Source organism: Neopelma chrysocephalum, unplaced genomic scaffold, assembly GCF_003984885.1.
Source record: "Neopelma chrysocephalum unplaced genomic scaffold, ASM398488v2 Primary Assembly neopelma1_63, whole genome shotgun sequence".
Lineage (NCBI taxonomy): Eukaryota > Metazoa > Chordata > Aves > Passeriformes > Pipridae > Neopelma > Neopelma chrysocephalum.
In genome coordinates, this window is record NW_020897720.1 from 10,735,092 (window position 1) to 10,762,725 (window position 27,634).

At 59.6% G+C, this 27,634-nt stretch overlaps 1 protein-coding gene across 1 annotated transcript; it reads right to left on the reverse strand.

The window, feature by feature from the left end:
- Nucleotides 1-206: 206 nt before the first annotated feature.
- SYNPO (synaptopodin) lies at nt 207-27,563 on the reverse strand. The gene is made up of 5 exons (XM_027682812.1): nt 27,463-27,563; nt 26,786-26,839; nt 13,901-14,067; nt 3,482-5,403; nt 207-2,203 (listed from the first exon to the last, which is right to left on the reverse strand). Exons 1-5 carry the CDS (start codon nt 27,561-27,563, stop codon nt 1,436-1,438), a joined length of 3,012 nt encoding a protein of 1,003 aa, XP_027538613.1. The 3' UTR covers nt 207-1,435.
- Between the last annotated feature and the right edge of the window lie 71 nt (nt 27,564-27,634).

A 27,634-nucleotide genomic window follows, 5' to 3' on the forward strand; every position in this document is an offset into this window, starting at 1 on the left:
GAAGCAGGGCTGTGACGCTTGGGGACCGGGACCTGTCACCCCAGCATGGAGCAGGGCTGACCCACGGGGATGGGGATGCCGTCACCCTGGCACGGAGCAGGGCTGACCCCTGGGGACAGGGATGGTGGGCGCGTAGCAGCAGCAGGAGGTGGTCATGTGCCATGTGTTCCCAGGCCACCTGGGGGACAGATCAGAGCTAGGCTGGGTGGGATAAAGGCAGTTTATTTCTGAGCTGGGTATACAGCGGCGTGGTGAAGGCGGGTTATGGTGGCTGGTGGAGTGAGGGTGGGAGATATGTCCTGGGAATGGGGGGCTGTGTTCCAGGAAGAACAGACTGCAGGGTGGAGGTACTCCAGGGAACAGGGATGGGCTGACTCCAACAGTGTGTCCTGGGGAATGGGAAGGAGTGATTGGGGCTCCCTGAATGGGAACGTGTCAGAGCTCTGGCAGCCCAAACTCAAACTCTTTTCCAGTGCTGGTCTCATCAAGAAGTGGGGACACCGACTCATCCCCATGGGGACACTCTCAGCATCGTCTCCTGTGCTGACACCTCCTTCAAACCCTCTGCAACATGTACCACTTCCTTCAGCCCCACCACAGCCCCTCATCTCTTCCCACCTGCCCTGGCTGCCACAGAGCCCATCAGTTCCTGTGTGTGCCTCCATCCTGCCAGGGTGAGGATGAGGGTTAGGGGATGGGGACAGTGACAGGTGCAGGATGGGGCTGTCCCTCTTTGTTTGGGGAGAACAGGAGGACACCTATAAACAGTCCCCTTAACGTGGTAATAAATAACTTTGGCTCGTTTTGATCACCAGGGAAGGAAGGATTTGGGAGAATTTCTTTGAGAAGGAGTCAAAAGTAAAAAAAAAAAAAAGCAATGAAGAACTGGGGAGATGGAATAAAAAATTAACTTTTCCTCCCCAGAATCTGTTTTCAGTTGAAACTGGATAGCTCTGGAGGCTGGGAGAGGGAACCCGGTCGTGGCACACTGCCCACCCCTGCTGGATATGGTGGCTGTGCCACCCCAGCAAAGCAGAGCTGCAGTGACACCCCAGGGTAACACCTGGGAGCTGGGGACAGGGGGCTCACAGGGGACCACCGAGCCCATCCCATCCTGGCTATGCGGGAGGGGGCTGGCTGGTGGGCAGGGGCTGCTGAGGGAGGGGACTGGCTCTCCCCACCGCCTGCTCCTCCATGCTGACCACGCGGTCCTGCCCAGAAAGGTTAGGGTGGTAAAAATAGAGCAGGGCCACGGGATGGCGGGCGAGCAGGAGGCACCTGACCCCGCTGGCACACCGAGGGGCTGCGGCAGCTCCGCAGGGACACTGGGTTTTGGGGACCTCAGCCCCGAGGGTTGGGGTGTTCCTTGTGTGGGGGGTCAGCGGGTCAGGCTGACAGGTCCAGGAAGGGGGTGGTTTGGCTGGGGCTGGCTCATCTAGGAGGTGCAAGGGGCCCCCGAGGGCAGACCCCCCGTCTTCAGCCGCAGGCTGCCGGTCCAGCCCCGGGGACAGAGGTTGAAGCTGTGGATTCCCGGGCTCTTGGTCCCCGAGTCTTCGGAGTCGAGGGAGACGTCCGAGTCCGTCGGGGACCGGGAGGTGCAGCGCTTGGCTGGGGATCGCCCGCCCACCACGGGGGATGGCAGGGGGCTCTTGGGGATGGGGGACAGCCTGGGGACGGGGCAGGAGGACGCGCTGGGTGGCAGCAGGAGCCGGCGACCCTCTGCCCAGGCGGCTCGGGGCATGCCGGGGGAGGCACAGAACTGGGGGCTGCCTGCTCGGGGCGATCGCAAGGGGCTTTTGTGGGTGGGCGAGGGGCTGCCCAGGCTCCCCAGCACGCTGCTGGCAGCCTGCAGTGCCGGCGCTCTGGGCCCCAGCCGGGGGGACTGGGGCAGGCTGGGGGGACCGGCGGAGATGGGGGTGAAGGGCCGGGAGCCCTCCAGCCCCACGGCTTTGGGAGAGGAGCTCTTCCTGCGGGCAGCGTTGATGATGTTCCTGGCGAGCCGCGCTTGCATCTGCCGGCTGGCCCGGGGGTCCGCGTCCTGCCGCAGCGGGGACAGGGACCTCTCGCTCCATGGAGGTGACATGGGAGGTCCCTCATCCAGTTCGGGCACCGAGGCCGGGCTGGCCCAGCCGTCCAGGCTGCCCGGGCGCCGCGCCAGCCGGGGCGTCCAGGTGGGCGATGCAGGGAGGGACGACCGCCTGTCCTGGAGAGGGACAGAGAGCGGGTTAGTGACCCCCACTCGGGGGGACGAAGGGACAGAGCAGGGGGACAGCAGCAGAAGGGGTGCCAGGGTAAGATTCACGCTGGCTCAGCCCCACAGGAGCTGGGGATGCCTCCTCATGCATTGCACCCCTGTAAGGGCTCCCCAAAACGCATTTGACTCTTCACCCCCTTGCCTGTCAAGGAGGTCGGGGCAGGCTGAGCCTGCCATTAATCCTCCTTGCCCAAAATACGTCCCAGGCCCTCTCACTACCTGCAGCTTCCTAAAGCCTCCCTCTGGGGGATGCTTGGAGACCCCAGGTGTCCATTGCCCGGCACTGCTCCCCAGACGGCAGAAAAGAGAAGAGTCAGGTGTGACAGCGCAGAGAGTGTATTCAGAAAGAGGGGAAAAAAGAAAAATGCAAGAGAAATAAAAGCACAGTCAAAAGGCAACTTGGCACCGTGGGGAGAGTGGTGGGAGTGAGGGATGGGCAGAGGCACGGCTGGACCACGAGCCCCAGGCTGAGCATCACCCAGCAGCCCTGCCCTCACCACCCTCCTCATCCCAGCACATCCTTGCTTCCAGCCATGCCACACAGCACTGCCCGCCCCAGCTCCAGCACTGAGCCCAGGGAGGGACAGGCACTCCACAGTGTCCCTTGTCCTGGCACCACAGGACTTTACTGTTCCCGAGGGATGCAGCTCTTCCTCCGCAATGAGGAAGCAAATGAGGACAGATCCTGAAGGAGCAGCAGAAGAGCCAGGAGCAGCACAGTGAGGTGGAAAGGTGGGGTGTCCCCTCCAGGTTTGCTTTGGTAGGAGGCCGAGAGGAGCCGCAGGACAGAGGGAGTGCAGATGAGCAGGCAGAGCTCTGAGCGCTGGAAAGGCGGGAGGTGAGGAAAGGAGGGAGCCAGAGGTGTGATGCTCTGTACAGTTTCCAGGTGAGAGAAGAGAGAAAGCACCGTCAGCCCCCCGGCAGCACAGGCAGGCTCCTGATGGCTGTTTGGGATCCTGTGGGCTCTATGCCCCAACTCCTGCTGCCTCCCCGGGGCTCCTCAGCTCCCATTTCACTGGGGGATCAGCAGTGCCTGCCACCCACTGTCCCAGCACTGCAGCCTCCCAGCCACTTCTTTTTTCTATTTCCTTTTCTTTTTACCCCCTTTTTTTGTGGTTGGTTTGGCTTTTGGTGCTCCCGTGAGCAGTTAGGGAGGACTCAGCCTACGACCCCCGTGTGTTTTTCTCTCCGCCACCACTACTTGTAATAAAAAGAAGGTTTCCACACCTGGGGCTCGATGCCGGCATTCCTGGTGGAGTAGGAGGGCCGGGGTGCCTGGAATCCCGCCTTCCCCCGGGGCGGCAGCAGGCGGCACGGGGAGGCCAGGAGCACCTCAGCCGGGGCTCCGGGACTGGCACGGCTCTCGTGAGTCAGGGGCAGAGCCCCGGCAGTGACAGGGAAGGGGCTGGAGGTGGCCTGGCTGGCACTGGGCATGACAGGGGGATGCCAAACAGGGGAAGGAGGCAATGGAGAGGTCGGGCAGGAGGCTTGCTGGGGGTAGGGGTAGGCATCTGGAAGAGAGGGTCTGGGTGGAGGCATCTCCTGGGGCATGGACCTTGACGGCCCCTTAGATGGGGAGAGGATGAAGAGAGAGGACTGGAGCTGGTAGGGTTGGTGCTTGGAGATCTCCAGCTCCTTCTGGGAGACCTCATTCTCCATCAGGTTGCTGCCATACAGAGACGCAGGGGGGGTTTTGGAGGGCCTGGAGGGACTCTTGGAGGGGCGTCTGGAGACCATGGGTGACAGGTAAGCATTGTTGTCATATTTCCAGGAGGGAGGCAGAGACATGGTGGGCGATGGGCACCGCAGCAGCTCAGGCTGGGAAGGAGCCTCGATGATGAATTTCTCCATCCTGGACTGCCGGCGGGCAAAGAGCTCAGCCCCCTTCCCTCTCGCTTCACTGAGGATGTGGCTGGGCTGTGGCTTCTGCTTGGGCTGGATGGTGGGAGACTTGAGGCAGGAGGACCATGCCGGAGCATCCTCAGCTGGCGGGAGGTGGTGCCCACTCCTGGCTGCACTGTTGGGGACAAAGTTGGCAGCTTCAGCCCCAAGGACAAAGGGCTCATCCTCTGCACTGGGCTCTCCCTGATCTTTCTGCTTCTTTCTGCTGTCTGCACTCTGAACCAGGTCCAGCAGGTCAGGATTGGGGCCTAGTTTTGGCTTCTCCACAAAGGTGAACATGGACTTTCTGCTTCCTCTCCGGGCAGCCGACTCCTCCAGGATCCCCGTTTTGGGCAAGGGGTTTGGTCCAGTCACCCCGCAGCCCAGGAGGGGACTTGGCAGCATCTTCTGCTCCTGAGGGGGGTACAGGGCCGAGTAGGCAGGGGGGGAGCGGACACGGGTGAGCGGTGGGGGGCTGCTGAGGGTCTCCACGTATGTGGGTGGTGGGGGCAGCTCCGGGGCAGGGGGTTCCTCCGCTGGCTGGCTGCTGGTGGGGGACGTCTGGGTGCCAAAGGGTCTGGCTGTCCGGTTCTTCACAGGCTTGGGCTTGGCCAGGGTGAGATGGACCTCGTAGTACTGCCGGCCCTGCACCCCGTTCTGCTGCTGGCCACCTGGGGATGCCATCCCTGTGGCTGTCCCTGCTGGCGCACTGGGCACCTCACTGGGCACCTCACCGGGCACCTCATTGGGCACATCAATGTTTTTCCCCTCCTCAGCGTGCTGTGGCAGGGTAACAGGTGCCATGCTTAGCCCTGCAGGGGCTCCTGCATCCCCGAGCCCCTCCATCCCTCTCTCCATCCCACTGGCCGCCTGCTCCTGCACGCCATTGCTGGTGGCCGATGCCATGTTCTCCTTCAGGTAGACGCTGAGTGGGACCTGCTGGGCTTCAGCAGGCGGCTCCTGGCACGGGGGTGCATTTGCCCGCATCCTCTCTCCCGGGTTGCCGGGCTGGTCAGGCTCCGCCTTCATCCCCTGCCCCTCGCCGTCCTCCATGGCCGCTTGCCGGGGCGGGGGCGCGGGGCTCAGCAGCAGCCCCCCGCCATTCCCAGCCCCCGTGAGCCCGTCGACGCGCTGCCTGCGGCGGTGGAAGAGCAGGACGCCCTTGGAGCTGGGGCCGGGCGCCGTGGTGAGCTGCGCCGCGATCCTCTGGCTCCGCGCCTTCGCCTCCTTCAGCTCCTTCTCCGAGAGGCTGGCGCTGCGGGAGAGACCTGAACAGAAGGGAGAGAGGGGTTAGGGGGGCTCAGTGGGGATGTGGGGTCTCAGCCCTCCCTGCCCAGGACTGGTAGCCTTTCCTCCAGGTATCCCCTGGCATTCCAACTCCTTTCCTGGCAGCTGGGGGAAGGCAGGAGCACCAAGATGCTTGGACAGATGGGAAAGCCCAAGGGACACATAGGGACACTCGGGACCTTTCCCCCTATCCCACCCCATATTCCATCTGGGCTCTGTGCACCCACCATGGTGACAGTATGGGATTTCTCTGAGGGCTCGGCAGGTCTCCGGTTGCAGATCACACGGCTTTGGCCCTGGCTTGTGGAGGCAGTGGGCAGGGAAGAGGTCAGTGTGTGTGTGTCTCCCCCAGACCCTCACCCCAAATCCTGCCATTCTGAGCCCCAAAATAAATCTGAGGTCAGCAGGGAGATGCCAGCCTGCCATGACCTCATGGCAAGGCTGGGGGCCAGTCCGTTGGGGGATTGATGCACGGGGCAACACGAGATGGCAGCAGCTGACAGAAGCTGTGCAGATCCTGACCAGCTGGACACAGACACCGACACAGCGAGGAGCCACCCTCCCGCCTCAGGACTCAACACAAGTGCTAAAAACAACGTGCTAAAAGCCTGGCACAAACCCCGTGGCGAGCAGCCGAGTGCCGCTGGGCTTCTCCTGTGCTGGCCAAAGGTCAGGGCACCAGCCCTTCCCGAAGACTGAGAGGATATGGAGCTGCCGGGAACACATTTTCTCAGGGTGAGCAATTTCCTACGAGCTCACTCCAAAGTGCCCGTGGGAAGGGCAGCGTCCTCAGTCCTGACGAGGCCACTGCTGGGCACAGACTCCAGTGCCGACCATCAGCATCACACCCGCACCCACCGAGGGTCCAGCCCCCCATCCAAAGGCTGCCAGGATGGCTGTGATGGGTGTCCCTGCTCCAGCCTCAGCAGGGAGGTGGGTGGCCAGGCTGCCCCGAGCCCTGCTCCCCTTCTCTTCCCATCCCTTCCCGTCTTCTCTTCCTTCATGTGTTTCTGATTTTCTTGCCTTCTGTGCCGCTTGGGAGCCTTCCAGGATATTTTCAGCAGTGGCTCAGCCTACCAGCGAGGGAAGGGATAGATGACTAAGCCAAATCCTTCCAGCAAGCCCACGGTAAGCAGGAGGGCTCTTGGAAGCTGGGCACCTCTTTCTCCTACCCTCCTACCTCCCTCAACACCCATCAAGTCCCTACACACCGCTAAGGCGCGCAGGATGCCCTGGATGAAGCCTCCAGGCTGCCTGACAGGAGGGTTTTGGCTGGGCACAGAGCAGAGGAGGCAGAGATGCCAGTGGAAACTCTCCTGGAGATGAGGAGCCCGTCCGCAGGGGCAATGCCGGTGGCCAGCATCCCCCCCGGTTCGCGCCCGGCATTGTTTAACACCCCATTTCTGTTTGCTTTGGCGGCGGCGCAGAGCGGGGCCGCGGTTTCCTCCGTCCGGGCTGGCTGGAGGGCGGCCAGCACCGCGGGCCCCGCGCCGCGGGGTCACCCTCGCCGCCTTTATCTCCGAAACGGAGCAGAAATACGGCCAAGGAGCCGTTGAGAAACAAGCCACAGGCTCCAGATGTCTGCGGGTTTCGTGCTCCGAGCTGAGCATCCCGGCTCCCTCGGAGGCCAGGGCTGCCTAAGAAGCCGAGCTCTCGGCGGAGCCATTTCGCAGCCTCTCGCTCCTGCTACTGCCTTTTAACAGCAATGGAGGGGCCCTGGGGGATCTCCTCCGTGCTGGAGGAATGACTCAGCTCTTGGCCAGCCCCTTCCTGCTTGGACTGGCTGCTAGATACACTCCCGTGTAGCCAGGACCAACACTGGGATTTGTCCCCTGGGATTTTGCCCCCAGGTATCCCCATCCCAGGCATGGGCATCACTCTGGGCCAGGATGTGCTGCAGGGTGGAGTCCCCCACCTGAAATCCTCTATCTAGAATCCATTCCCATCCATATGCACCCCTTCACTCTTCCAGCAGCTTCTCTGCCCCTGCTCAGCCAGCATCCACCATTCCTGGGCTGGTCCACCCGAGTCCACTGGAAATTAATCCCTCAGGATACTACGGGGGATGCTGGGGTTAAGAACTGCTCTTCACATTCAATTTTTATCACACGGATGAAGAGCACCAAAGCCTCTGGCAGTCCAGAGGAAATTGCAGAGATCTCCCTTCCCTGCTCCAGCCTGAGCTGTGGGATTAGGTTATTCATCCCAGTGTGAGAGCCTTTATCCACCTGCCATGCTGGCTGGAGGGGTCCTGCCACCTGGGGCAGCTCCTGCACCCCTCGCTCCCCTCCCAGACATGATGTTTCCCATCCTCCTTCCCCACCATCCCCTGCCAGCTGGGAGCCTGGCTGGTTCCTTTCCCCAGCCCCAGGCAGGCGTGAGGGAGCTGAACTCGCTGAGAATGTCCAGGTGCTGGGGAGGAGGAGGAGGGGTGTGGGGCTGCTGGAGCAGCGCGGGGAGGAGGCGAAAGTAAAACTATGTGTGGCCAAGGGCACCGGGGGCTCGTGCAGCACTGGGGTTTCCGCCCATTAACGGGAGTCCAGTCCAAAATCTGAAGCGTGACAGGCTCTTCTTGTGCTCTTCCATGCTTCCTTCCTTCCTTCCCACTGTACTTGCCATGACACTGTCCTTCAGGATGGAAACATCTCCCCCCTCCAAATCTTCCAACACAATGAGCACCACCAGCCCTCTCCACTTCTTTGCCCCCACATGGGGTCCATGTTTGGTCGCCTGTGATCCGGGGATGCTGGAGAAGGACACACTCCCTGTGCCCTGCACAGCTGCTGGACTCCCGGCACACGTGAGCACCCCAAGTGCTATTCCAGTTCAACGCACATCAATTCCAGCCAGAGGAGCCTATAGATCTCTATCTATATGTTTATATAGGCACTTGCTCCGTAGGTTTTCCATTGCTCCAGGGGTGACTTCCAGAACATCCCCCAAATGCAGGGTTTAACAGCTTCTTACCGAGCTGTCAGTCATCCTTCCCACAGCACGTACAGTGCTCTCTCCCCCAGAGCAAGGATGACGAAGGTGATGAAAGGCATTTTTGTTGCTCTCCCTTCCTGACCAGATAGGGAAAAAAAAATTCCTTCCAGCTCAGCATTCCATGCAAAGGATGGATCCCCCTGAATGGCGCTACTGCAGAATGTCTGAAGCCCAGCCAGGAAAGGCAGGAGTCACCATCTGACCCCAAATGAAGGTGAAGATGTATCAGACATAGCTTGTGGCCCATCCTGCCCTGAGATGGACTCCAACAGCTGGAATGGAATGAGGATTTGGACCCAAATTTCAGGGAGGGGAGATACTCTAGGGCCTGCTGAACTGACAGATTCAGTGGAAGTTGATGATCTCAATGTGGCTGGGATGTCACAGGAAGGAAAACAGTGACTTGGAAGCTGTACATGGTGAGAAGTCCTTGTATGGAGAAGCCAAAAGGTACCCAAGTCCCAGTGGGACCAGCAGGATACAACAGGCCGTGTGAAATCTTGGAGTCAGAGCTGGCAGGTGACTCCAAAGTCTTCACTCTGTCCCCAGCCTGCTCCGAGTTTGGATGCTCAGCCATCCCAGTGCTGCAGCCCATCTTGGCCATGCTCAGGGTGTTCCACCGGACCACCCACCGGCAGGACACAGATCAGAAACCCCAAATCCTCCTTTGCACAGCACACCACTCACCATCCATAACCAGCAGGTGCTTTTCCCCCTTTTCAAAAGTTCCTTGGCTGCTGTGGGTCAACCCAAATGGTGCATCTTGCTGACAAAATCTCACTGGCAAAACCAGGAGTGAAAACAAGACAAACCCCACGTCCAGAGGGACGTGGTGCTGTGTCACCCGCCATGAACCCCAACAAACATTCATAGCCAGGCTTTCTGGGGAGGAGAGATCTAGTGTTTTCACCCAAACATTGAGGGCTTTGGACACCGAGGAAATATAAGCAGGTTTTTTGGCAGAGCAGCCAACTGGCCCTTTGCCCCAGCTACAGCTGTGCAGGATTTTTTGCAATGTGCACCAACTCACATTTAAGTCTGAGCACACATTTCCCTCCAGCTCCCAGAGTTATCCCAAATAATCTGCTGCTAGGAAAACACGGTGGGTAGCACAGACAGGCAGTCGAGCTAGCTAGAAACGTATATGATTCAAGCATATGGATAAAAAGATGACAATTTTCTGCCTCACTCCCAGCTTCCAACCCTCCTATAACCCATATGTAACACCTCCATGAAGTTTTTACCCACACTGGCCCTTCAGACCCAAAAAGCTCTGGCTCAGGCAGTGGGTGCCGTGGTGGGACCAACCTTGCCCGCCTGGCAGGACGCTCCGAGCTGGGCCTCTCCTGACAGGCGCCTTTGCCAGAGACAAAATCTGGCACAGCGAGAAAATTCAATGCGCTTGCAAGTTTTCCCTGTGCTCTGTTCGCAAGGGCTTTGCTGGATTTGGAGCTGTTTGCCTCCCCATGCTCCCCCCGGCTCCCAGCCAGCACCCAAATCCTACTGAAATGGCCCCACGGTCTCCAAGCAGCGAATCCTGGGGCACCCATCTCCCACCCAGGAGGAGGAGAAGAGGGTGGTGGGATTAAGTTTGAATGGGGGCAGGCTGCCCCTGCCCACCCCCACCTTCCAGGGGGGTGCAGTGAACAGCCTCAGCCCTGCATGCATCCACACTGGGCAAGAAGAGGCTGTTGCACTGCAAAAGTGGAGGATGCACCTTCTCCCAGCCAGCCAAAACTTAAGCTTTTAGCTTCGGAAAAGGGGGCTGGAGCCAGGCAGACCTCCTCCTGGCTGCCCTGACACCCATCCATCCAGAGTGCAGCAGAGCCAGCCTGTCTTATGGCCAGGTACCCCAGGGACCACATCCTGCCTGGGGTCCCAGCCCTCTGTGCCCACTGGTGCTTGAACTCGCTGTGACCCATCCCAGGCTGCCAGGACCCAGTGACAGCCCCACCAGGCTGGTGCCCCGAGCCAGCAGCGCTGGCCTGGCGAGAGAAGGTCAAAAGGCTCGGTGTGTCCCTGTCGGGTGCACGGAGCCGGGAGGGGAGCGGAATGAAACGGGGCCTTCTCCTCTCCCTTGCACAATCCGTAAGGGATCCATCCTGCTGGCTGCCAAGCCGAGGGACAGACCTCGTGTCCCCAGCATGGGTGGCATGGCCAGGGGAGATCATGTCCCCATCGTAGGGGGCAGGGGACATCGCCTGGGAAGACGTCCTGCAGAGCTGGGAGGTGCGACCCTGCCCCAGGGGGACCCCCACATCCCCCCACATGCCCCCGTGTTTCCTTGCTGTGCCTCCCACGCCCCACATCGGACACCCGGGTGCGGGCAGAGGGAACCGACACCTGCCCCGCTCATTCCTAGAGAGAAACCCTGCTCAGCCCCGGCTGTGTGTGCGCCCCCATCACCCACCCTTCGCCCACCACGGCACCCACGGGGGGTTCTGAGCATGTACTCCCGGAACCCCTGTGCACCCCCGGAGCCCTCTGCACCCCCTGCGCGCTGCCATCGCCCGGCACCCCCGGATACCCCCAGATCACAGCACCCGCGTTGCCCCCCCCTCTGCGCGCCCACCCAACCACCCCCGCCCCGCCGTCACTTCTGCACTTGCACCCTCCGGCCCCCCCGGCCCCCGCCCGGCGCCCCCCGGTCGCTGCCCCCGAGCTCCCCCAGCCCGACCGTACCCGCGGTGCCGGTGCCGGTGCCGCCGCCCCGCGCAGCCCGACTGCACCGGGGAGGAGGCGGCGGGCAGGAAAGTTGCGGCAGCTCCGCCCTCGGAGCGGGCCCGGGGGGGCGGCGGGCGGGGGCCGGGGCCGGGGGTTGGCGGGTCTCGCCGTCACTGCCCCTGCCCCTGCCCGCCCCGACGGACCGACCGACCGACCGACCGGACGGGACGGGTCCCCCTCCCCGGCGACACCGGCAGCCGTCCCACCGCCCCCGGTGTCCCCGCTCCGCCGCTTCTCGTCCCGGTTGGGTCTGCCCTGAGCAGCCTGAGCCGGCTGCGGGGTGAGAGCAATCGCGACATTCCCTTCCCAGTCCGGGGCATCCCCTTACCCAGCTCTGTGCATCCCCTTCTAAGCCCGGGGCATCCCCTTGTCTCATCCTGAGGCATCCATCTCTCCCAGCCCTGCAAATTCCTCTTACCCAGCCCTGAGCATCCTCTTACCCTCTTTTCCCTCCTCCCAGCACTGCTGGGGACCCGCAGCACCTTACGTTTCAGACGCTGTCGGGGACGTGGGGATTTCCCTTTCCGTAGTTTTCCCCAGTGCCTAAAGGTTTGAGGCACTTGGAGAGCGGCAAAAATCCAGCACCGGTGTCACTGCCCTGGGGACCTCCTGGGAAGAGCACAGAAAGCCCTCTGCCAGGGGTGGTCTGCTCCGAGTGACAAGGGGACTACAGTCCTGGGCAAGATGATCCCTGGGGAGCCAGCATCACCTCTCGCCTCCAGCACCTCACTGCCAGGCAGTGCTGTGGGTGAGACCAGCCTGTCCACGCTGCAGGACGAGCTCTTGGCCTGATTTTTTGCCTTTCTAATTTCCTTTCTTCCTGCCCCTCTGTGCTTTTTTGTGCTTTTCTGGTTTTTGAGGGAGCCTGGCACTGGCTCGGCAGCCCCCAGGGAGCGAAACCTTCCGTTTATTTGCACACCAGACAGAGAAACCAGTCCTGCCTCCTGCATCTCCCAGCCTCTGCCTCTACCCGGGGCACCTGCACTCCCCAGCCTGCCCCAAGAGGTGCCAACCAGTCCGGGCCGCCATGCCGGATATTTGGGAGCAGCCAGCCTGGCCTTGGGCTGCTGGATGGGGACCAAAGGGGCACCTGGGACCCGCCTGGGTGGGTCCACACAGCTCGAGGCGGGGCACCCGCTTGGCTCCCAGCTCCCAGGGCCAGCCCTGCATCACTTTGGGTGCGGATGGATGCACCCTTTTCTCCTGCAGAAGCTGGATGCTGTGGGAGCTCCTGTACCCCCAGCCAGCTAAGGAGAAGAAGAGCAAATCCTTGACATCTCCCAGGGATGCTCCTGCAAACACCCTGCTGCAGGGACAGCCTCGAACAGCACCTACAAGGGCACCTGCCCTTCCCTCCCTTCTCTGCACTGAACCAAACCTCTCTTTCCCAAACCTGCAGGCTTTCTGCAAGGTCTCGGAGCTGCTCCCGGCACTCAGGACCCTCAGTGACATCCTGCCTGGAGGCTCTGGAAAGTCTGACGGGTCCCGCAGGCAGTGGCTGGTGGTGATCTCACTTGGAGGGGGAGGAAACGGGACAGACAAACTCTTTCCAACAAACCTGTTGAGTTACTTTAAAATTCCAGGCTGGCAGCAAAAGTGCTGGATGGTGGCGCGGGTTAGGAAAATGCTGAGCCTGGACAGAGTCAGGCCTGACCTTTCCCCACTGCAGATCTGCCATCCCAGAGCAGTGAGAAATGGGAAGACTATTTGGGTCCATCTGGTTTGTGTGCTGAGCCCTGAAACACGATGCTGCTGGGGCAGCCGTGAGCCAAAAGGGCTTGGCTGAGCTTCCCAGCCTGTGTCCCATCCAAGAGCTGCTGGTTTGGAGGATGTCTGACCCTGCAAAAAGGCAGGGGAGGGATTCTGGGCACCGAGTTCATGTCGAGCATCCCCAGTCGGTCTCACCCCACCCTGGGAGCTGCTTTGGGAAAACCACACTCTGAGCTGAGCAGCAGCATCCGATAACACCATCCCATGGGGACAGGGACACACCTGCCTCAGCGCCGTGTGGCAGCTGAGATAACAGCTGGGCAGGAGCAAAATAGAAAGAGGGATGGAAGCAGGGTTTAAAAATGATCCAAGGCCTGTAAGAGGATGAGTTCTGTGGGAGCATCTCCCACATGGAGGTGGGGAGGTCCAGGCATGGGAGCAGCCACAGTAACCCTAGATATGCGCCTGTATTTGTGTCACCGCGTCTGAAGGGACAGTCACGGGCAGAGAGGAATGGCAGGCTGTGACACAGGCTGTGAAGTGAGGCGATGGCAGAGAGCATTGTAGGAACCAACTGACCTGAAATAAAGCGCTTAATTTTTAAACCAGGGGCTGACAGAAATGGCCCCAAGCCATGTGAGGGATGCTTGGCCACCCCTAGCTGATAGGGGAGAGGTGTCCCTGTCCCAGGCAGAGCCCCAGGAGCTGGTCCTGACCACCCTGCTCTGGGCATGGTCCCACCAAGCCCCATGGCTGGGGTGAAGGCTGGGAATTCCACCCCGTTCATGCCCCACTTTGGGATGGGTTGAGTTCTTGGAGATGGTGGGAACCCGTCTGCTGCCTTCCCAGCCCCCTCCCGAGAAAAGCCACAGATTCCTCCTTATTTTTAAGGCCAGAGAGATCATCTCAAGCTAAAATAGTCCCAGCAGCTCTGCTGGGAGCCTGGGACCTCTAACCCGACGGAGGTCCTGCCCTGGGAAGGGCTGGGTGTTCCCAGCAGGAGCACAGCAGCGCCTTTCTGGGTGGGGGACAGTGGCCCAAGGGGGTTTCTCTTACCTGCTTTCCTTGGCTCAGTGTCAGGGTTGATGAGGACCCGTTGGATCTTTACCACTTTCCACTCTTGGCTGGGGCTGGCTGTGGGGCTGTCTGCTGTGGGGCGCAGCTCTGGGGCAGAGCCAGGGCACTTGCAGGGGGCTGCAGGCTCTTCTGCCAAGGCCAGGCTGCTGCCATCCAGTGTGGGATGTGGTGCATCCCCATTGAGCTCCCTGGGCTCCCTCGGCTCCCTCTGGCAGCTCCCACTTGACTTCCCTCCCAGCAGTCCAGTCCATCTCTGCTGCTCCCCTGGCTCTGAAGCAGAAACACCCTGAAGCTGATGGTATCTCTGCCCCCCTCTGCTCCCCCTCTCCTGCCAACAGCCATTGTCCCCCTCAGTGTCCCCCTCGGCCATCCCACAGACACAGGGGGTCTGCTCAGCCTCGCTGGGCACAGGGCAGCCAGGCTGGGGGTGGAGGCAGGACTGCTGGAGCCTTGCCCTCACCACTTTCCTTCACTGCCACTCCACAGCCTTGCCAACCCACTCCACAGGGCCAGGGGGCTGGATCCTCCCTGTCAGCCCCCTCAGAGCATGGGCAGTGTCTGAGACAGAGGGAGCTGGGCACGAGCTCGGCTTTACTCCTCTTGCAGGCAGGAGGACCAGGCACGATGTCACTGGATCAGGCAACTTTCAGAGACCCAACAGGAGGGATCTGGCCAGGGGAGACAGGTCAGGAAGAAGGATTTTGCAGGAATTTCTCTTTTTTTGCAGGCAGATGACCAGCATCCCAGGACCTGTGTGAAGGGAAAGGGGAGCGTTGAGGATGCTTGTGCACACACTGATTTCCTATGGCCCCAGACATTGGAGCAGCTCCTGACAACCCCGGCCTGAGCTCCAGCTCCAGCACTGCTCCCCATGAAGAAGGACTCCCTGAGATGCAAAGTTCGTTTGGAAAGGTCCCCACCCCAACTCCACCCCATGCTCACCACCCCAGGTCCCTTGTCTATCCCTCCTCACTCTGGGGACAGCACCTGGGGAAGGCAGCCCTGTGCCTGGTTCTCTTCTCTTTGGCAGCCCAAAGGTGGCTATGGACACCCCAATAGTGGTGAGTGCTGGGGAACCATTGCAGCTCTGGAGCTGGGACCATTCAGGGAAGAACCCAGTCCCTGAGGATGTTTGTCAGGGTTATCAGGAACAAAAAAGGAAAAATTTCCAGCATCCAGCTAACAAAACTGGGTTTAACCATTGAGTGACTCATGTGGCATCAGGACAAGAGCAGACAGACCTACTTCCCTCCTGTCGAACATAAATCCTGCTGGATGACGAGCCCACGCACTGACACAGATGAGGTATCAGCTGGGAGAGGGGGATATCATCACTCCCAGGACAGGATATGGGTTACAGCCTACGGAAATTCCTGTGAGTCCTTTGCAGCCGCTCAGCACAGCATCACCCAGCCCTGCTCACAGCAAGGCTGGGTCCCAGGGAAGTGCCCTCTGCTGCCTGGAGACCCACAGCACCCAGGGCACACGGATCGGATCACAATGGATTTCCCAGCCCAACAGCCAGCTGGGGAGGAAAAGAGGTTTCTGTCCATCCCAACTCCCTCCCTGAGTTATTGCAAGGTTTTTCAATGAAATAAGAAAAGGCACCAGGTCAACACCTCTGGCAGGAATACACCCTGCAGCTTCCTCGAGGCTCACACAGCTTCTCTGCAAAAATTCTCCCATCCTTAGCAAGGTTATTTTGGAAAAGAAGGCAGATTTGAAAGCAGGCACTTGGGCATTTCCCAAACACAAGGCTGCATTTTTTGGAGAATGCCCAAAGGAAATCTGCCCTTTCTGAAATCCTTCCTCCTGCCTCGCTCTGCTGCAATTATTCAACACAGATTTGCAAAGAAATCCTGGGGGGAGAATGTCAGTGTTTCTGAAAAAGGAATCTCACCCTGTTCTTTACGTAATTTGGGGGCCCAATAGTTACAGGAAGCCACCCACATCTTTCCTTAGAAACATGGCAAGTTGTTGGAGCTGGAGGGAGCTGGAGGGAGCTGGGTTATCTCAAATGAGGACAAAGAGAAGTTGCCAAAAATATGTCCAGCCCAGCCCAGGTCAGCAGAGATCCTCTCGGAGCGGGTCTGCATCTCCCCACTTCCATTCCCTCACCCTATCCCTAAGGAGCAGGTTTCTTGGGCAGCACAACTCAAGCCCATCCTACACAGTAGCTGCTTTGATACTTTGCCGGGGGAGCTGGTACCTCCCTGAAAACCATCTTCCAAAGCCGCCCCCTTTCCATTCGGGAGCGCTTTCTGCAAATGGGCACATCCTGGGGAGCGACGCCCACAGTCCCGGTGTTCCCCAGGCAAACCCCTCCTTGGTGAGACCTGAGCGGTGTTCCCCAAGGACACGCTGCTGGGACGGGGCCACCCACGCCACCAAAATACTGAGTCAGGCATCTGCTGCATCCCTGGGGGCCAGTCTGGGCCCGGCACGGTGGCGGGGAAATGGCAGCAGCGCTTCGGAGAGCAGCCACCCTCCCCCTGGGACACAGCTCCTGGGCTCTACAAGCAGCACAGAAAGGGAATATTTATGAGTAACGTGGATCTCTAGCAAAAGCTGCTGGGCTGATCCCATCTGCTGGAATACCGGCTGGGTAGGATGGGTATATATGCCTCGGGTGCACTGGCAAAGATGAGAAGCAGCGCCAGCCATGTCCACAAAACCAGGCTGAGATAGCCACTATCTGCAAATGAAGATTGTAAAGGGGGATGAGGGTCATTTTGGGGACCATTTCAGGGGTGAAGCACCAAAGGATGCCCGAGTTGGGCACCGGTGCCCAGCTCACAGCCCCAAGAGCAGCTGCCCCCCGTGCCCCTCTGAGAGGCTCCTCATGCTTCCTGGCAGCAGCAAGTCCCTGCGAGAAGCTGCAGAATTGTGCTGGGGAGGGAATAATAACAAAAAAAAAATCCCCTCTTCAATTCACAAAGTGCTGAAATCTGACAGCAAGGAGACCTTTTGCTCAGCTTCTCTTCCTGCCCACTCGCTGGCGGGTGATGCACAGCCCCCCCACCTGCCTTTCTCACACCCTGCCACCTCCCCTCCTATTGAAAAAAGGAAAACTAAAGTTAACTTTCCACGTCCCACACAAATATTTTTGGCAGGCGTTGCTGGCATTCAGGCTGCTGAGCCTGGGGGAGACAGGGTCTGCAGAAAGGCTTCGTCTCCATCTGCTCGCAGCACCCGGCTGGGGGACTGCGGTGCCTGGGCTGGTCTGTCCCAGACGCAGCACAGGGGCAGGAGGTGGCACAGCTGTAGAACAGTGGGGTGCCCCTCCAGGACAGCCCTGGGGACTGTGGGTGGCCCAGCCATGGAGTTGCCATTAAGCGGGGGGCAGATTTGCTCCCCAACCTGGGCTCTGTCCCAGCTTTCCCGTGTTGTTCCCAGGCACATCCCTGCCCCACGCTGGGTTTTCGTCATCATGAGACAAGCCAGGAAGGGGTGTGAAAGCTGTCCCCGGTGCAGTGAGGGCTCTCGGGTTTCCTGGGTCAGGCAGCGGGTCGCTGTCACTCAGGCAGGACGCTGCTGCCCAGACTTGCAGTCCCCAGCTCCAGTCACAAGATCAGCCCTGTCCCTTTCCAAAATAGCCCGGTCGCAATGTATACATCCAGGGAGCTTTGCACCTCCCCTATGCCAGCAGCTGAATGTCCCCTCGGGGGAGCTGGGCACCTTCCTTCCCCACGTGGCACCTTCTCCTCGTGGCACCTTCCCTCAGTGGCACCACAGACAAGGAGACTGGGTGGCTGCATCCCCCAAGGGCAATCCCACATCCCTGAGGTTCCTGTTTTTCTGTAAGGGAGCGCTGCCCTCACAGCTGACACCGGAGACACCTCTGGGGTGTAGCCATCACCCAGCAGCATTTGGCCGCCCTGTGCGCAGACACTCCCCCATCTGCTGCAATCCAATATCCCTCACAGCTCCCTGGATACCTGGCCAGGACGGCTGAGCTGTGTGCTGAGGGGGAGGCACGGCCGAGCTGCCTGTGAGGTGACCCCCTTGCACAAGGACCCCACCACTAAACCCCAAAGCCCAGAGTGGCTGGGGCCGGTGTGGTGTCACCCTGTGCCACCTTGATATCCTTCCACAGGACAGCACTGGCACTCCCAGCAGGAAGGGGATGGCAGGAGGAGAGGCACGGCAGGGCTGTGCAGGATGGATGGAGGGAAGCCTTCTCCATGGGGGTCCAGTGTCCAGGGAAGGCGCACAAGGAAACTGGGATGTGATTGCTTCTCTTGGCATGACAAGATGGACCCTGTCCCTGGAGGGATCCCTGGGAGTGTGCACAGGGATGGCTACATCCTGGCTCCTGCAGGCGAGGCCAGGGCTGGCAGGCACAGCAGCCGTCAGCGTGCTGGGGAACACAAAAGCCTTTTGCAGCGCTGATTTACTACCTTGACGGAAACCGGGATGGAAAAAACAACATTCCTGAACGCCTGTCCCCGTGCAACCCCTGCGGTCCCCGCTGCCCCAGCCTGCCTGTGGGGTCACGGGCTGCCTGTCCCAGCAGGTGGGTGCCCTGTGCCCTCATTCCCTGCCCACATCTGGTGGGGAGAGGCAGCAGGAGGAACACCAGGGGTGGCACAGGGGCTGAGGGGCATGAGGGGAGTTGTCCTGATTAAGGAGTGAGCAGAGCAAGGGAGGAGGAGGACAGTGGCATCCTGGCCAGCTGGACCACGTCCCCTCCCTGTCCACCCCATGCTGGAAGGAAGGGCTGGATGTGGGCTGATTGCATCCCTCTGCACCCTGCATGGTTCCTCATGCCAGCCCTGGGCTTGTCCCTCCAGGCTCAGGGAGGAGTGGAATTCTCCCTGGGCAGTTCCCCTTTCTGCTCCAAGGCATTGGGGAGGCTAAGAGGGGGTTGGGGAGCAGGATGGGGGGCTGAGGAAGGAGGGCAGCACAGTGCAGGTTGGGCTAGACTGGGGTGGAATGCATTGTGTACCCCAGCACAGATACCCCAGCCCAGCCCCAGCAGGTGTTTGCCCCTGCTTCACCACCCCCACTCCCACAGGGGTTTTGGTCAGGTTTTGGTGCTCAGCACACCCACTCACTTCCTCAGCCCACCTCCCAGCCCCAGTCTGGGGGGCTCCAACAAACCCCGATGCTCCGCTGGGATTTGCATCCATTGAATATCAGCCTGTGCACTCCAGCCAAGCAACACTTATCCTGCTCTGCTCTCCTGGCTGGGTTCAGAAATAAATCCACTCCCTCCCATCATCCCTAAGGGGCCCATCTGACCTGGGGGTCCCAACCAGACAATCCCGGGAGCTGCCCGTTCCCTGACTGCACAACACGGTCCCACACAGGGCAGGTCCCAGCCTGTCCTGCCCTTTGCTCAGCTTGAACCCTGACCCCAGCTCCAGCTGCTGCGTTCCAGGGGATGAGGACAACCCCAGCCTGGCTCTCACAGCTGCCTCAAGCCCTTCTTCTCAGTGCAGTTTTGGGGAGCAAAATACCAGGTTTGACAAGCCCTGCCATGTCCCATCAGCTCAGCCTGATGCAAGCCCAAGGTGTCAGTGGGGTGGGTGGCCGTGCACAGGGACCCCTGGCCACCACTGCTGGAGCCTCAGAACACTGCAGAAAGCCAGGGATGAAAACTGCAGCTCAGCCTTTTCAAAGCTCAAAGGAAATGTAAAAACCAGGGAGGTCCAAGAGAGAAGATGACCTGAAAGACCAAACTCTGGGCAGCATGGCACGGCTGCCCCAGGGCTGGCACTGCTGCAAAGTGAGCTGGATTGGCAAGACAGCTTCCATCAGCTTCTGGCTCCACACATCCCTGCCTGCCTGGGGCAGCTCACCTTCATCACCCATCCTGCAGGAACATCCTGGCTGTGCAGCCACCGGCTCTTTGGCACAGCAGTTCCCACACCCAAATTTCCCCTCAGAGCTCCAGCAGCAGCTGCCAGAGGGGAAAAAAAGGAGGGTGGGCTGGCACGGTGGCACCTTCACCCCTTTCCCAAGCAATGCCAATGTACATTTCCTGGGAGAGAGATGATGAACTCTCTCTAAACAAAATCTCACTCCTGGAGATGAGCACTGGGGAGATGGGGGTTTCTCTGCATATCAGATGCCAGTTGTTACCTGTGCCAAAAACATTCTTGGGTGGAGAGGACAGGGCAGCTTCTGTGGCCGGTTTGGGGGTCACCTTGCAGTGGGATTGGGGTTCATCCTGCAGTGGGGTTGGAGCTCATCCTGCAGCCAGGGGATAATCAGGATGAGCTTTCCTGCTGTGGAGTTAGGGCTCATTCTGAAGCCATGTTGGCCCCAGGGAGCTCAGCCTCAGCAGACATAAAGCAGGAGACAGTAACTAAGCAGAAAACCCCAGAGGGGCTTGAAAATCCAGTTTAAACAACCTCAGAGCATTCAGGGACGCCTGAGCTGGGACAACTGACAGCCGGAGCATCTCAGCCCCCCGGAGTCCAGGGGTTGCTGAGCTTCCCGGGCCATCCTGGGGGCCAGCACAGCGTGAGCCACTGCTTTATTTCACAGTCATGTTTGACATCGTCACAGCTCCCCCAGCTCTCCCTGAACAGACAAACAAAGGGCCACGACCTGGGGCTGCCAGGATCAGGGAATGTGACCTGGCAACATGTAGATCCAAGGTCAATGGCAGAGCCAAGGGCTCAGCTGAGGTTTGCCGAAGCCAGCAGCTCCATCCTCCCCACTGTGACCCCCCACCATCATCTCCAAGCATCTCTGAAGCCCTAAAGCTCCCTGGCGAACAGAACTGTGCTGCTAAGAGACAGGGAGCAGCTCCCTGCCGGCTCTCAAACCCACAGCTTTGGCCAACCTCTTGGTCCCCAGCTCTGATCCCAGGGAGGCAGGATAGGACCCGAGAGAAGAGATGGATGCACGCAGCCTGGGGACTGCCAGGACCAGGATAAAGGACATTTTAGCAGCACAGTGACTGAGTGCACACAAGTACAGGGTTTGGCCCCTCTGAGCCCCATGGGCAGCGCTCGGGTCTGTCCATGGGAAACAAAGAGCATCCCGGGGAAGGGAGTGTTTTCTTTCCAGAACAGGAAAGCAGCCAAACCCCAGCACATGCCCATTCCCAGGCCTTGGCCTCAGCAGCACAGCAGGCTGGTGGCCTTGGGACACGAGTTTTTTTCCCATCTGGCTCACCCAAGGCTGAGAGCCCGGCCAGTCCATGTGAGGCAGGAGAGCAGCCCCGTGCTCTGCTGGGCTCTGAAGCTCTCTGAGGCCAAGGCATGACCACCAGCCATTGCTAGTCAGGGGGGTCCCCAAGCATTTTGGGATGGGGCTGCCTGTGTGTGTGAGCAGAGAGCTCAGCAGTCTGGCTCTCCTTCTGGCAAAACCGCTTGTGCAGTAGGAATAAACATGCCGAGGACACATCCAAGCCAGTGCAAACAGCCCCTGACCGAGCTGCTCTCTCCCGACACTCTGTTTTCTTTCTCTGCTTTTCCTCTCCTCTCTTAACCCCTTCAGGAGCCCGGGGGACCAGCACTGGCAGCCCTGGGAGCTGCTGGAGACAAATGCCGTGGGTCCCCGTGGGTCTGGCCACGAGGAAGGGCTGGGACACGAATGGGGTGCCAGGATTGCCCCAGGGCACAGGGCTGGTTTTTACTGCCATCAAGTCCCCTGCCTGACACTCCTCTCCCTCTTCTTCCCCAACTTCATCTCTCCCCTCTGCTGCTCATCCTCTCCCCAGCAGTTCCAGACGGTCCTGGGGAACAGAGCTGATCACCCCTCAAAGCCCCCAGTTCACCCAGCCAAGCACAAGCTGGATGCTGGCAGGGTGCCACCCCATCCCGTGCAGGACAGACGAGCCAAGAGAGACCCCGTCATGGGGAAAACACTCCAGGGTTCTCAGGGAAGCCCATCTGCTCTGCCGGGAGCCCCCCCATCCTGGAGGTTGCCGTGGTCGTGTCCTGTGACACCACTCTGTCCCCACGGTCACCAAAAGCCATCCCCAGCCAGCATCCCTGTGGGATGTCCACGGAGCCCAGGGCGACTCTGGTGAGCCCGGGGATGCTCGCACTCGCCACGCTCACCTCTTTCCCCTTCCCTTTTCTCCCGCGGGGAAGTAAAGCTGGCTGCTCTCCATGTGCTCCAGCTGAGCCCGGGAGGGGGGTGGTCAAGCCCTCGCTCCCCGTGCCGTGCCCGGGTCCGGGGTCCCGGCCGGGATCTGGGGCCGGCAGCGCCCGGGTCTCCTCGCCTGCTCTGCTCCAGCCGCGCGCGCAGGGCAGGGTGAGCGGCGGGGAGAGGGGCGGGAGGAGGGGAGGGGGGAAATGAAACTTTAATAGCACAGAGCCCCTTTTGTTTCCCAGCATATGGGATATTTCATACATGCTGAAGGCATTAACCACCTATATTCTTCAAGCGCTCGCAGCGGCTGGGAGCACAGCCCTGCTCTCGGCTCAGGGCACAGTGTCTGTCCTGGGGGGATGGAGGGCACAGCAAGCAGCCCCCCTGCCCTGGCACCCCTCCATGGAAGGGGGGACACCCTTAATTACAGCATGGAAAACTGCTTGGTTTCACCCAGGATCACACTCTCTGTGGGTTTGTCCCTCCAAAAGAGTAACCAAGCCCCCAACCTCGAGGCCAGAAAAGAGTTGTCCCTGCTTTTCAGATATGGGGGAAAATGACCTCACTATCCTTGGGGGTCTGAGACCCCAAACATCCCTCCTGTCCCAGGAACAAGGCAGAGCCCCATTGCTCCATGGAGCTGTGACTAACAGTGGCAGAGAGGGGCTTAGGAGGGCTGTCGGCATGTTCCCTCCCTGCCCACGTGCCAAGGACACAAGAGCATCCCCAGAGCAGTGAATAAGCAAGGTGCTGACAGGGAAGAGCTGAAAAATATCCACGTGGGATATCCTCATGCTCTTCACCCATTTCCTGCTATGTCTCTTTTTGTGGTGCCTGGGGACAGACCATGGCACCTGTAAAATGGGTGACACCATCTTCCACAAGCAGGGAAGGGACATCTCCAGGTGACAAGCACAGAGTGGCTGGCAGTGCTTCCCTACAGATCCCACCAGCCACCTCAGTGTGGGATAAGGACATCTGGGGTCCCTGGCACTACATCCCTCCCTACATTCCCATAGAAGAGATGATGGCTTTGACCTGGGCAGGAGAGGACATCTGCTGGTGGCAAAACTCCAGTTGTGTTTTGACAGGAGGGAACTGCCTCTGTGCCCTGTTTGCACCAAATTGTGTGATTCCTCAGCATTGGGGCTCTTCACTGGTGCTCACCCCCAGCCCTTGTGTTTTTGGCCAGCCAGGGGATGGAAGGTACCAGCTCACTCATCCGGGGTGAAGGGACGTGTCGTCCATCCCACAGAGCCACAGCTCCACTTGTCCCCGAGCCCCCAGCCCTGCACTGCACAGGGTGCCCGGTAAATCCGTACCTTGTCCAGTGTTTATCCAGTCACACTCTAATTTGAAATAAAAAACGCAGCCAGTAAAAGGCCTTTATAGCTCTTCAGAGCTCATAAACCGGCAGCGCTGGCGGACGGGGGCCAGATGATTGGGGGCCGCTGGGAAAATTTATTGCAGATTTTGGTAAGTTAAACATTACAGCTCTGTGAGCCCCAGGACTGGTTTGCTGAGCAGCTCCCAGTGGCAGGGATGGAACAAGGGATGCTTTATTGGGGGAGGGAAGAGGGGGGCTGGGAGGTCTCACCCAGACCCATAGTTAACATCCACCCAGATTTAGACCGGCTTGTTTTTTAGGCAAGGCTTTGCACAGACTGAATCTGTCCACGTGCCAGGAGGGGAGGTGGGTCCAGGATCCTATCCTCACATCCAGGTCTGCTGGACACAGGGCTGCATTGCCACAGGATGCAAGCAGTCCTGAAGAGCATCCCCGGGGTGATGATGAGCAGGACCGTGCCAGCACCTTCTCGTGCCACGGCCCCTGGCTCGGTGGGTGACCTTGCACCAAGCTCTGCTGCAGGGCAGGAAGAGCTGGGATGGGGCAGCCAAGCTTGTCGTGGGAGTCAGGAGAATTTGGAGAGAATGAGAGGAAGCGGCTGGGGTGGGGAGCGTGCAAGGGAAGGCGGGTAGCGGGAGGGAAGGCATTTTTTCCTTGCCAGTGTGTTGGCTGCTTCGGTGTGAACTGCTATAAATTTGCTCCTTATCTCTCAGGCCATTTAATGTTTTCATGAAAAGAAAATAGTCTGCAGGAAAAAAACCCCACTGATAAAATATCCCTTCGGCGTTGGGAGGAATGTTAAACGTCTCTAATCAGCAGGGTCTGGGGCTCAGGGTGCTCCTGGAGCTGGCAGGGAGATGGGAAGTTGTGGAGACTGGCAAGGCCTGGAGGAGGCTCTCCCAGCACCCTCCCAGGTCCGGGAAGGGGGAGTTGGTATCTGCACCCCTTGGGTGCTCCTTGCACCATGAGAGGGTCCAGGGAGAACCTCACAGAGGATGTGGTGCCCAGTGTGGGATAGCAGTGGTTGAAACTGGGATGGTTCCAGCCATGCCATCCCACAGGCTCCAGCATAAATTAAACCAAATACTGCCAGAAAGGATAAAAAATGGGAATCCAAGGTGTAAATTCTGTGGGAAGAAAGATATAGATCCAAATCCTTCTTGGCTGCTGCTCCAAGCCAAGCAGGGGCAGGGGTTGTGCCAGGGACCCCCACGTCTTTGCACCTCTGGCACCCATATCCCTCACCTGTGCCTGTACCCACAGGGAGGCCAGGGGGAAGCCCTGAGAGCCCCACATGGCTGGAAGCATTCTTCCCAAGAAAACTGGCCTGTGGACAAGCTGCTGTTTGGATTTACAGCTGCAGAAGTGAATCCTGCACAAATCACTCTTGGAGCATGATTAGAATTGGAATCTCCCCCCTGGGCCTTGCTGACTGTCCCCTTGCTCCCTCTGAGGACTGGGATGCAGGGCTGGGGGAACCAGCTCGCAGTCCCTGGGCACAAGCATCCCTTGCTGCAGGATCAGGTACTGTCTGGTTGCACTCCCATAACATGTGGGTACCAAGCTATGTCCACAAGGCTTCTTCCTTCCTCCAAACACCGGGCAATGTGACTGCTGGCATCCCACATGCTGGTACATCCCCCAGGGGGAGCAATGCCCCCTGAGGCCGGCAGAGCCATGGCACAGGGACATCTAAGCCTCTGAGCTGCAGCTTCACATCAAGGCTGAAAAACAAACAAGGCAGCAAAAATGTGACTGCAAAGGGGATTTTTCAGGGTGGGGCGAAACGGTTACTGAGGACTTCCCCCTCCCCCTTTTTTCTTTTCATTTTGGTAACGTTTAATTTTATATTCCAAGAGATCAGAAAAGCCATTTCAAATGAAAAAAAAAAATCAAACCCTTCTGTTTTGACACACTCCCCAGCCCAACGTCCTCACGCACCAACACACCCACATACCAGCTTTCCTCCCAAACACAGCCCTGGCCCAGCCAAGCCCGTTTCCAGGCAGTGTTCCTCCTTGGCCAGCCCAATATTCCAGCATCCCAGTTCCCCTGCCAGCCTCGTTCCCAACCCCATCCACCATCCACATCTCCTCTCCGCAGGCAAACAGATTTTCTTCCACATCCATCACGTGGAAATAGGATGTGCGTTCCGGTGCCAGAACACGCGCGGTCGGCCTCGCCAGCAGCGCCTGCACGGCTGCACAGAGCTGCTGCTGTGCTGGTGGGTTGCAGTTGGCTTTTGTGGGAAGGTTTTGGCTTTGCCTGGAATGGTGGGGAGGAGCCAGGAGCTGGCACTTGTCATTGGCACCCCGACCTGCTGAAATTGGTGTGGTGCCAGGTGTCTCACTCTTTGCTTCAGCATCTGTCTATGTGCCCACTCCCGTCTTTCTGTGGGGCATTTTCGTGTCTTCAGAGGCAAAAAAATATGTGTTTTGTAAAGCTGGGGGTTGCTTGGTGGACTGGCAGCATGATGGCATCACAGGATGAGGACGGGCTGTGCATCAGCCTCAGGCACTCACCATCCGGGGACCCTCAGGGACCCTCCATCCACCACCCACCCACTGTGGGCAACCTGGGGTGGGGGCATGAGAGTCCCGGGGTCTTGTCTCTGCAAAGTGCCTGGTGGCAGCTCCCCGTGGGCTCTGGGGCAGCCCTGCCGCCGCTGCTTTTCCTGCCCTCTGGAAGACCCCCCCGTCCTGCCGCCGTCTGCCTCTGACGCAGGCGGCTTCACTTCCAGACGGGTCGTGCTCCCCCCGAGCCCAAGCCCAAAGAAAGCCCCTTTGTTTGGCTCAGCAAGGGAGGCCCATGCGCTGGCTGACCCCAGCACCCTGCACCGACCTCCACCTCCCAAAAACACAGTCCCTGCTGTCCCATGGGTCAGGGCAGGCTTGGAGACAGCAACAGGGCAGCCCCCGGCAACACTGCTTGGGTCAGGATCAGTCCCCGGGGACACTTACATGGGCCACAGAGGGTGCATGGGTGTGGAGCTGCTCTGTCCTGCCAGGAGGGATGGATGGATGGATGGAGGGATGCTCTACACTCAGACCTCTTGTCTCGTGGCTTTTTGAGACAGGCAAAAATGACCGGGAAATAGCGGAGCCGCCGAGCTCACCAGGGTGGGATGGGGAGCGGGGCCAGCTCTGAACAAGCTGCTGCTAATGAGAAGCAGGCGGAGAGCCCGATATCGCCCCTCCCACCAGTCCTCTCTCACCCCTCAGGGTCAGCTTGTATTTTCTTAAGTCCTGATTGCCGAGAAATTGGAGGATTGTGTGCTGGTGGGGTCTGATGTGCTCCAAAGCAAAGCGAACCTGATAGGGCCTGGGTTTAGGTTTGGGAAGGGTTGAGGGGTACTCTGGCCCCTTGCACCCAGGCTGACCATGGCACAGAACCCATGGGACACTGCCTGCCCTGATCCTGCTCCAGCAGGACCATCCCAGTTGGGAATGGCAGCAGCCCACCCAACAGTGCTCAACTCATCCTTGATCTGCATGCGGGAGAAGAGGAACCTCGAGCTGCCGAGCCAGAGAGGAAACGAGAGCAGAAAAATGTGATAAACAGCTGTAAAGCCCGGCCCTGGCTCTGCACTGCTCCCGCCGTCGCGGGTCGGCCCCTCAGACTGTTTATGGAAAGCCCAGTTTGCCGAGAAATCCATCTCCCATTTCCTGTTGATCGCTGGAAGCCAAGGTCTGCTCAGCCAAGGGCTGCCGCCGCCCGCGCACGTCTCGCAGTGAGACAGAGGAAGGGCTGAGTGCGGGGCAGCTCACTGAGCTCTCGGGGATGGGGAACAATCCCGGGGGACTGGAGCAGTATCCCCTGGGAGCCCATCAAAGCTCTCCGGCCAGACAGGGTATCCCCAGCTCTGCAGGGGCATCTGGGCAGGGAGGAGTTGGGAACTCTCCCTGAGGCTACTCAGCACTGACCGAACGTGGGTGGGATGCTCACATCCACCTGAGGAGATCCGGGGCTGGGAACATCCACCCACTTCCAGCAATGACCCCTTCAGCCCTCGGTGTTCACTAAACACTTCCAAGCCCCCCGTCTGGGGACAAAGGATGGGTCCCCCCCTTCACTCCCTCCCTGCTCCTCTGACCCCGCTGGTGGGTGTGGAGGGAGCTGCTGCTCCGTGTCCGCTCACTCAAGGCCAACACCATTGTTGGTGAAGCGGTGCCGGGCGGGAGCGGAGCCAGGCGGGGATGGAGATGGAGCCACAGATCCCGCCGACGAGGACTGAGTCATCGGCCCGCAGGAGCTGAGCAAGGAAGAGCCGGGTGCTGACCTGGAATCCAGGCAATTCTTTTCTCTGAATC